The 10,702-nt window shown below is 52.9% G+C and overlaps 1 protein-coding gene across 4 annotated transcripts in view; it reads right to left on the reverse strand.

Moving 5' to 3' along the window:
• The window catches only part of TfAP-2 (transcription factor AP-2), a 287,300-nt gene extending 280,725 nt beyond the window's left edge, over positions 1–6,575 (reverse strand). For 3 of the 4 annotated variants that reach the window (XM_045754457.2, XM_045754456.2, XM_045754455.2), the window contains exon 1: positions 5,864–6,575. In XM_045754457.2, the coding sequence (XP_045610413.2) occupies positions 5,864–6,109 (246 nt within the window). In that variant the 5' untranslated portion in view covers positions 6,110–6,575. The remainder of the gene's footprint in view (positions 1–5,863) is intronic. The other variant, XM_045754460.2, reaches the window with a different exon arrangement.
• Between the last annotated feature and the right edge of the window lie 4,127 nt (positions 6,576–10,702).

Raw genomic sequence — 10,702 nt, forward strand, 5'->3', positions numbered from 1 at the left:
TGGCTCATTTGAGCACTCAGTTTCCACCTGTGTCCCCTTGTGCGTGTGCCCCTTGTGTTAAATAGCCTGTCTTTATCTACCCTATCAATTCCCTTCATAATCTTGATTGTGGTGATCATGTCCCCCTAACTCTTCTGTCTTTCAGCGAAGTGAGGTTTAATTCCCGTAGTCTCTCCTCGTAGCTCATACCTCTCAGCTCGGGTTCTAGTCTGGTGGCAAACCTTTGAACCTTTTCCAGTTTAGTCTTATCCTTGACTAGATATGGACTCCATGCTGGGGCTGCATACTCCAGGATTGGCCTGACATATGTGGTATACAAAGTTCTGAATGATTCTTTACACAAGTTTCTGAATGCCGTTCGTATGTTGGCCAGCCTGGCATATGCCGCTGATGTTATCCGCTTGATATGTGCTGCAGGAGACAGGTCTGGCGTGATATCAACCCCTAAGTCTTTTTCTTTCTCTGATTCCTGAAGAATTTCCTCTCCCAGATGATACCTTGTATCTGTGTATGTGTGTGTGTGTGTGTGTGTGTGTGTGTGTGTGTGTGTGTGTGTGTGTGTGTGTGTGTGTGTGTGTGTGTGTGTACTCACCTAGTTGTGTTTGCGGGGGTTGAGCTCTGGCTCTTTGGTCCCGCCTCTCAACCGTCAATCAACAGGTGTACAGATTCCTGAGCCTATCGGTCTCTGTCATATCTACACTTGAAACTGTGTATGGAGTCAGCCTCCACCACATCACCCCCTAATGCATTCCATTTGTCAACCACTCTGACACTAAAAAAGTTCTTTCTAATATCTCTGTGGCTCATTTGGGCACTCAGTTTCCACCTGTGTCCCCTTGTGCGTGTTCCCCTTGTGTTAAATAGACTGTCTTTATCTACCCTATCAATCCCCTTCAGAATCTTGAATGTGGTGATCATGTCCCCCCTAACTCTTCTGTCTTCCAGCGAAGTGAGGTTTAATTCCCGTAGTCTCTCCTCGTAGCTCATACCTCTCAGCTCGGGTACTAATCTGGTGGCAAACCTTTGAACCTTTTCCAGTTTAGTCTTATCCTTGAATAGATATGGACTCCATGCTGGGGCTGCATACTCCAGGATTGGCCTGACATATGTGGTATACAAAGTTCTGAATGATTCTTTACACAAGTTTCTGAATGCCGTTCGTATGTTGGCCAGCCTGGCATATGCCGCTGATGTTATCCGCTTGATATGTGCTGCAGGAGACAGGTCTGGCGTGATATCAACCCCCAAGTCTTTTTCCTTCTCTGACTCCTGAAGAATTTCCTCTCCCAGATGATACCTTGTATCTGGCCTCCTGCTCCCTACACCTATCTTCATTACATTACATTTGGTTGGGTTAAACTCTAACAACCATTTGTTCGACCATTCCTTCAGCTTGTCTAGGTCTTCTTGAAGCCTCAAACAGTCCTCTTCTGTTTTAATCCTTCTCATAATTTTAGCATCGTCCGCAAACATTGAGAGAAATGAATCGATACCCTCCGGGAGATCATTTACATATATCAGAAACAAGATAGGACCGAGTACAGAGCCCTGTGGGACTCCACTGGTGACTTCACGCCAATCGGAGGTCTCACCCCTCACCGTAACTCTCTGCTTCCTATTGCTTAGATACTCCCTTATCCACTGGAGCACCTTACCAGCTACACCTGCCTGTCTCTCCAGCTTATGTACCAGCCTCTTATGCGGTACTGTGTCAAAGGCTTTCCGACAATCCAAGAAAATGCAGTCCGCCCAGCCCTCTCTTTCTTGCTTGTGTGTGTGTGTGTGTGTGTGTGTGTGTGTGTGTGTGTGTGTGTGTGTGTGTGTGTGTGTGTGTGTGTGTGTGTGTGTATTCACCTAGCTGTGCTTGCGGGGGTTGAGCTCTGCTCTTTCGGCCCGCCTCTCAACCGTCAATCAATCAACTGTTACTAACTACTAACTATTTTTCTTCAACCCCCCCCCCCACCCCTCAGGAAGCAGCCCGTAGTAGCTATCTAACTCCCAGGTACCTATTTACCTTTAGATAACAGGAACATCAGGGTGAAAGAAACTCTACCCATTTTGTTTCTCACCGGCGCCGGGAATCGAACCCCGGTCCACAGGATTACGTGTCCGACATGCTGTCCACTCGGTCACCCTTCACCACCCCCCTGTCAACACTAAGCCAACCCCCACTGTGACCTCAGGAATCTTGACCCGTAACAGCTGGGTGTCAAAGGCGCCAAGAAAGCAGAAATTGGGGAGGGTGGGAGGGGTCTTTAGAAGATGGGAGGGTGGGGGGGGGACAGGAGATGGACGTCACCAGGAGCGTGGCGCATCACTCACACGTCACCAGGAGCATGGAGCATCTCTCACACGTCACCAGGAGCATGGAGCATCTCTCACACGTCACCAGGAGCGTGGAGCATCTCTCACACGTCACCAGGAGCATGGAGCATCTCTCACGTCACCAGGAGCGTGGAGCATCTCTCACACGTCACCAGGAGCGTGGAGCATCACTCACACGTCACCAGGAGCATGGAGCATCTCTCACGTCACCAGGAGCGTGGAGCATCACTCACACGTCACCAGGAGCATGGAGCATCTCTCACACGTCACCAGGAGCGTGGAGCATCTCTCACACGTCACCAGGAGCGTGGAGCATCACTCACACGTCACCAGGAGCATGGAGCATCTCTCACACGTCACCAGGAGCATGGAGCATCTCTCACACGTCACCAGGAGCATGGAGCATCACTCACACGTCACCAGGAGCATGGAGCATCACTCACACGTCACCAGGAGCATGGAGCATCACTCACACGTCACCAGGAGCATGGAGCATCTCTCACACGTCACCAGGAGCGTGGAGCATCACTCACACGTCACCAGGAGCATGGAGCATCACTCACACGTCACCAGGAGCATGGAGCATCTCTCACACGTCACCAGGAGCATGGAGCATCTCTCACACGTCACCAGGAGCATGGAGCATCACTCACACGTCACCAGGAGCATGGAGCATCACTCACACGTCACCAGGAGCATGGAGCATCTCTCACACGTCACCAGGAGCGTGGAGCATCACTCACACGTCACCAGGAGCGTGGGGCATCACTCACACGTCACCAGGAGCATGGAGCATCTCTCACACGTCACCAGGAGCGTGGAGCATCTCTCACACGTCACCAGGAGCGTGGAGCATCACTCACACGTCACCAGGAGCGTGGAACATCACTCCCACGTCACCAGGAGCATGGAACATCACTCACACGTCACCAGGAGCGTGGGGCATCTCTCACACGTCACCAGGAGCGTGGGGCATCTCTCACACGTCACCAGGAGCATGGAGCATCACGCCAAGATCACAACCGTCCTCCCCAACAGACGGGTGTACGGTCGCCATAATAACCTAACGCCGCCCGTCTCGTGGCAACCTGTCCTCTTAAAAATAACGTCACTTTTGGCTCGTATGCGCGATACGGCTAAATTTGGACGTAATTTGAAATGAAATCGACTCACAAAAGTGACGTTCTGTTCCGTTTTCTGTTTGAGTCGTCCGGCGTACGCGCAGAGGTTATAAAAGGACACTTTAAATTAATGTTTTTCATAACGTTTTGAAACTTTATGAGAATTTCCTGCCCACCTAACCTACCAGAGGACCCTTAACTTACTGTTGGGAAAAAAAATCCCAAATTTATTTTCATATTTTTTTCATTTTCAAATTACGACCAAATTCGGCCATACGGGCAAACAGCCAAAAGCGACGTTATTTTTAAGAGGACAGGTTGCTCGTGGAGTATACTGGGCGGGAGAGACGGGCGGCGTCTCCCGTATCATTCATTCCACCTGTTGGGCGACTGACAGGCCGGACGCCCCGTCACTACCGTCCGTGGACTGGGGTCCGTCCGTGGACTGGGGTCCGTCCGTGGACTGGGGTCCGTCCGTGTCCGTGCACTGGGGTCCGTCCGTGCACTGAGGTCCGTCCGTGTCCGTGCACTGGGGTCCGTCTCCGGGGGACCTGTCAAAGGACCCCCAGACCCCCCGGAAGCAAACAAACTTCCATTTAAGCTTGACTTCGTGCTTGTGAGTAGGGAAGTACTGGCACACTTCTCCTGCTCGTCGTCACCTCAAGCTTGACAGTCCCCGTCAAACCTTGACAGTCAGCTGACACCTTCATTTAGAACAATACAACGAGGAATGCAAAAACAAAAAAGAAGCAAAACTGACTCTAAAGTACTCGTGTCATAGTTGCTAAAATACCCCGAGAATGTAGACAAATCGAAGCAAAAAACGGTGTACATTAAATCGTGAATGGCAGTGTTTACTGTGTGTGTGTGTGTGTGTGTGTGTGTGTGTGTGTGTGTGTGTGTGTGTGTGTGTGTGTGTGTGTGTGTGTGTGTGTGTGTGTGTGTGTGGCTGGAGGCGTCGTGGAGGCAGTGGCCGTAACTCCTCCAGGCGCTCAGCTGATCTCATCTGAGCTCCGTTTGGATGGTTACTTGTTCCAGTGCTCTCTAGCGGCGGTCTCACACACTTCCCCTTCACTCCTAGTGATCAGTTTGGAAATATTGTTGATACAATTAAATCTTCAAATACTACTGCAGGAATACGATCGTCATTCTTTTACTCTAATCATTTTATTTACAAAAATAAAATGAAAACTCTCCATCAATAATTGCATTGTTGATCGTGTAGCAGTCTACGTTGTTTACATAATTTGCGTCGAGTTAAGCAAATTGATCTCCTTGAGAGGACTTAAGGCGGACCAACACACAAAGGTTATGTCTTGGAAGCTGCACGCCACGCGGCCACCCTCCACCCCTCCACCCCCGGGCCACCAGCTGGACACTTCCCTCAACCCCAACACTGACTTCCACACCTCCCACATCCCACACTGACTTACACACCTCCCACATCCCACACTGACCTACACACCTCCTACACTGACTTACACATCCCACACTGACTTACACATCTCCCACACTGACTTACACATCTCCCACACTGACCTACACACCTCCTACACTGACTTACACATCTCTCATACTGACCTACACACCTCCTACACTGACTTACACATCTTCCACACTGGCCTACACACCTCCCACACTGACCTACACACCTCCCTCACCCCAACACTGACGCCACCTAGCAAGAATAAGATAAGAGTGGTGTTTGAGAACACGACTAGCGGGAGGTGAGAGAGAGCACGTGCTTTGTAGTGTTTCCACATGACGTAATGCTGAACACTTCCAAGTCTCAAGCTTGGCTAAGCTTCAATAAAGTACGATGCTGAACACTTCCAAGTCTCAAGCTTAGCTAAGCTTCAATAAAGTACGATGCTGAACACTGGCAAGTTCCAAGCTTGGCTAAGCTTCCATAGGGCAGGATATGCCAAGCACTTACTGGCCAATTCGAACACTTCAGTACCTGATAAATCTTCTCAATTCTTTTCATATTGAGATGAATTGATATAAAAGAATCTATATGTGAGAATCTTTATCTCAGTCTTAGCTTTGAATGAGAAAATAGTTTATGTTAATTATCGTTGTGTTTCCTGCTAAAAGCAACAAAATATGATCACAAAAATAATATTGAACACATGTTTAGGTTAATATTTTGGAAGTGTGTGTGTGTGTGTGTGTGTGTGTGTGTGTGTGTGTGTGTATGTGTGTGTGTGTGTGTGTGTGTGTGTGTGTGTGTGTGTGTGTGTGTGTGTGTGTGTGTGTGTGTATTCACCTATTTGTGCTTGCGGGGGTTGAGCTCTGGCTCTTTGGTCCCGCCTCGCAACCGTCAATCAATTGGTGAATCTGTGTGTGTGTGTGTGTGTGTGTGAGTCTAGATACTATACACATATGTATATTTAATGTTGCTAAAAATGACTTACCTCGTCGTCAACGTCGTCGACGACGTCATCAACGACGTCGTCGACGACGTCATCACAAACATCGTCGTGCATGATCTGGCCATCGATGACGGAGAAGACCTGGGTGGTGTTGGAGGTGGTGAGGGAGAGAGGGCCCGTAACGTGGTGTTTACGCAGCGAGAGCACCACGCCTTGTGTGTCGTCTGGAGACTTGCGCTTCAGGGCCTCTGAAGGGCTACCGACGTTCAGCGGGGACATGGCCATCATGCAACAGTACCAGATCCCACAACGATTTCCTGCCAGTTAACACACACACACACACACACTATTGACGACTCCACAAACAGGTGTAAAAGCACCACAACGGCTCCAGAGCGAGATGCTTAAGACGCGCAAGTTTTACACACACACCCAAAAAAATCACCTTTTAAAACCCCCAAGATGCACCAGCCATCGATCACTATAGATATAACACAAGTGTTCTTCTCACTCAACTCCCTGATCTCCTCCGCTGTGTCCTTAACCTTGAAGATCTCACACGTTGTCCTGTTGCATTTCTCAGGATGAGTTTCACGGTTGTGGCTGCCTGGTGTAGAGGCACGGGGTCACACCCTAGGCACCAGCACACACACGTCGGGGGTCTGCAACACGCCCTTCGGCGTAAACAATGGACTCGAGAACACGCGGAGGCGGCAGAGAGGGTGGCGTCTACTTAGCCTGGGGGAATGCGACTGCCAGACTCGGGAGTCTTATGCTTGAGTGACGCCAGGAGAGTAGGAGGAGAAGGAGGAGGAGGAGGAGGGTAGCAGGTAGACCATGTGGGGGGAGGGGAGGGGGGGGAGGGAAGGCAGGGGGGAACTGCTCACCTGCCATTATCTACCTGAAGGGACGAGATGCCCGCATGCCCACCCCATCTCTATATTCAGCCCGGGCACCTGGCTTATAGCGCACGCTGCTTTAAGTCTTAGTAACTCTGTGAAAAAGGAACGGCTTGAAAGTACAAGTGGGCGAACAATTCTAAAAATAAGCGAAATGAGTGGAGAGTGCTTAAGCGTCCCCCCCCTCCCCCATCCCCCCCCAAGCCCACCTGTAGCCGAGGAGCAGCTGCCACACCTCACCAGATACCACTCTCACTTCTCTATTAACTCTCTCCACGTCTCTAACATCTCTCTTTAATCTAACTCAAATTCAGGGGCAACGAGTAGAGTCATTACAATATTACAAGTCGAACAATTGTCCAGGTTTAAACTATATCTAGTAGAGTGATGAGCAATTTCCTCGGGTGATTAACGACGAACAACCCCGAAATCACGTCGTCTCATTGACGAACCACAGCGCCCATACAAACACACACAACCAAGAGTGCATTGAACACCAAAGTTGCAGTAGTAAAGAGCCACTGACCTTGCCCAGGTGTGAAGAGAAGAGAGTAGAGAGTAAAGAGAGAGAGAGAGAGAGAGAGAGAGAGAGAGAGGAGGGCATGGCTGGCGGCCTGTGGCACCTCTCCCCCCACCTGGCCGGTTCAGCTCCAGCCGACGCGTCTATTCTATCTCATTGTAATTCTGACCAACGTCTAGACTGACCTGGGCGGTAAGCTTTTTAGTCTGCGCTCTTTTCGGCTCCTCTCCCTCTCTCTCTCTCCCGCAGCTACATCATCACTTTTCCAAGCTCTACGAGTAGTGTAGTGAGCGGGAGGGAGAAGAAGGGGGGGAAAGAGCTAGAGGGTAGACAGGCGTCACAGATAAAGGGGGTGAGCGAGGCTTACGGTCAGGTGTCCCCCCCTCTCCACCGTGTCCTGGTCCCCGTGTACCGCTGTGGGGCATGCTAGGTAAACAGCCGTTGTCAGCCTTAATATCTCACCTACGCTCGCCATACCCCCACCACGGGCTTGTTTACCTGCAACCCGGCACCCGGGGCTGGTGTCCGACGGTTAGAGTCCGCAACACGGCTCCTACGTGTCCACTTTTCGATCAGATGTCCCCAGGCGAAGGCAGGGCTGCGGGAAACTTGGCAACGCCGGCAACCGCCTGGGGCGAGACGTGGCAACAGTGGCGCGCGCGGTTTGCCCGATGGCGGGTTTTACCTTGAAGCTGTACTGGACCATGCAAATTGATTCGTGGTGTTTTATATCGTTTCGTTGCCAGAAGATGGAAACTAGGGGTCACACGGGAGGGGAGGAACGAGTGTGTGAGCGGAGCCTTACACAAGGCCGCGGCTGGAGGCCCGGCTGGTGGATCAGTACTTACAGGGCGTTGAAATCACCAAGGCAGCCGCCCCGGGAGAAAGCGCACAGCGACGCTCTCGAGCGAATATTTGTGTACTGTTGTAGTCATTCTGGGAATCATGCCCGTGGTCGTAAACACGGGTGGAAGGTACCACAGGGCTGGTGTGCCGAGGCCTTGGAGGAAAATGGATGGCAGGTACGGAAGGACGGAGGGGGGAAGAGATGAGGGAGATAAAGAAGAATAATGAGAAAAGCGTTAATTAATAAGTGGAGGAGAGGGGAGGGGAGATGGAAAAAAGCCTTAGGAGATAATTTTAGATTTTTATTTTTTAGATTTTATTTTTTTAAACCGGGGTTTGGAAGGCATCAGTTCTTGGAACAATGTTACAGCAGTCGCGTCTCCTCTCCAGCTGCTGATCCTCTACCTGGCTCTCTTCCTCCTCCTCCTCCTTCTTCACCTGCCTCTCTTCCTCCTCCTCCTCCTCCTCCACCTGCCTCTCTTCCTCCTCCATCTGCCTCTCTTCCTCCTCCTCCACCTGTCTCTCTTCCTCCTCCTTCACCTGTTTCTCTTCCTCCTCCTCCTCCTTCACCTGTCTCTCTTCCTCCTCCTCCTCCACCTTTCTCTCTTCCTCCTCCTCCTCCTCCACGTGCCTCTCTTCCTCCTCCTCCTCCTCCACGTGCCTCTCTTCCTCCTCCTTCTCCTTCACCTGTCTCTCTTCCTCCTCCTCCTCCTTCACCTGTCTCTCTTCCTCCTCCTCCTCCTTCACCTGTCTCTCTTCCTCCTCCTCCTCCTCCTTCACCTGTCTCTCTTCCTCCTCCTCCTCCTTCACCTGTCTCTCTTCCTCCTCCTCCTCCTTCACCTGCCTCTCTTCCTCCTCCTCCTCCTCCTCCTCCACCTGCCTCTCTTCCTCCTCCTCCTCCTCCACCTGCCTCTCTTCCTCCTCCTCCACCTGCCTCTCTTCCTCCTCCTCCTCCAGCTGCCTCTCTTCCTCCTCCTCCTCCTGCCTCTCTTCCTCCTCCTCCTCCTCCACCTGCCTCTCTTCCTCCTCCTCCTCCTCCACCTGCCTCTCTTCCTCCTCCTCCTCCACCTGCCTCTCTTCCTCCTCCTCCTCCTCCTCCACCTGCCTCTCTTCCTCCTCCTCCTCCTCCTCCACCTGCCTCTCTTCCTCCTCCTCCTCCTCCACCTGCCTCTCTTCCTCCTCCTCCTCCTCCTCCACCTGCCTCTCTTCCTCCTCCTCCTCCTCCACCTGCCTCTCTTCCTCCTCCTCCTCCTCCTCCACCTGCCCCTCTTCCTCCTCCTCCTCCTCCACCTGCCTCTCTTCCTCCTCCTCCTCCTCTTCCACCTGCCTCTCTTCCTCCTCCTCCTCCTCTTCCACCTGCCTCTCTTCCTCCTCCCCCCTCTCCACAGATCCTGACCCTCACCGAGAGCACCAGGTTGTGCCCTCCTGCCTGGCTCCCTCCCCAGGCCTATAGTCGTCCACACGACACCTCCGCCGCTCACCACGAAGTAAACACAGGCAAAACATATTCGAACACCTTTCCTTCCCCCTCTCCCTTCTCCCCCCCCTCCCCCAGCAGGCGAGGGGGAGGGGGCTGGTCTGCGTTCTCCCGCTCAGGTTCCTGATCAGGCGAGCAATTGAGGGCGGGGGAGCGGGTGGGGGAAGAAGAGGGGCGAGGCAAGTGGCTGTTTGGTATCTGGTCGGTAGGCTAGACTGGCCGGCGGTGTGGGCGGTGGTGGTGGTGAGGGCCGCAGGTGGTGGTGGTGGAGGCCGCAGGTGGTGGTGGTGGTGGGGGGGGGGAAGCTGCGGGTGGGGGGAAGTTGCGGGCGGGGGTGTAGGCCGTGGGTGGGGGATGGAGGCAGAGAGTTGGGGTGGTGGTTGGAGGTCTTTTGTGGGTGTGAAGGCCGCAGGTAAGGGTGGAGGACGCAGGTAGGGGTGGAGGCTGCGGGTGGGGGTGGAGGCTGCGGGTGGGGGTGGAGGCCGCAGGTAGGGGTGGCTGCCGCAGGCAGGGGTGGAGGCCGCAGGTAGGGGTGGAGGCCGCAGGTAGGGGTGGAGGCCGAGGTAGGGGTAGAAGCCGCAGGTAGGGGTGGAGGCCGCGGGTAGGGGTGGAGGCCGCAGGTAGGGGTGGAGGCCGCAGGTAGGGGTGGAGGCCGCAGGTAGGGGTGGAGGCCGCAGGTAGGGGTGGAGGCCGCAGGTAGGGGTGGAGACAGCAGGTAGGGGTGGAGGCCGCAGGTAGGGGTGGAGGCCGCAGGTAGGGGTGGAGGCCGCAGGTAGGGGTGGTAGTGCTGGACACCATGGGGTAACGGTATAGTGGGTCTGGTCTCTTGGTCTAATCACCATGGCTGGTCACTAGGTCTGGTCACACACACACACACACACACACACACACACACACACACACACACATGTGTGTGTGTGTGTGTGTGGAATACCAGGAATGAGTACGTCAGGGTGAGAAGAGAAGCAGAGAAAAATTTTGAAAATGATATAGCAAACAAAGCCAAGACTGAACCAAAGCTACTCCACAGTCACATCAGAAGGAAAACAACAGTGAAAGAACAGGTATTGAAACTTAGAACAGGCGAGGACAGGTATACAGAGAATGACAGAGAGGTGTGTGAGGAACTCAACAAGAGG

Source organism: Procambarus clarkii, chromosome 37 (genome assembly GCF_040958095.1).
Source record: "Procambarus clarkii isolate CNS0578487 chromosome 37, FALCON_Pclarkii_2.0, whole genome shotgun sequence".
NCBI classification, from domain to species: Eukaryota; Metazoa; Arthropoda; class Malacostraca; order Decapoda; family Cambaridae; genus Procambarus; species Procambarus clarkii.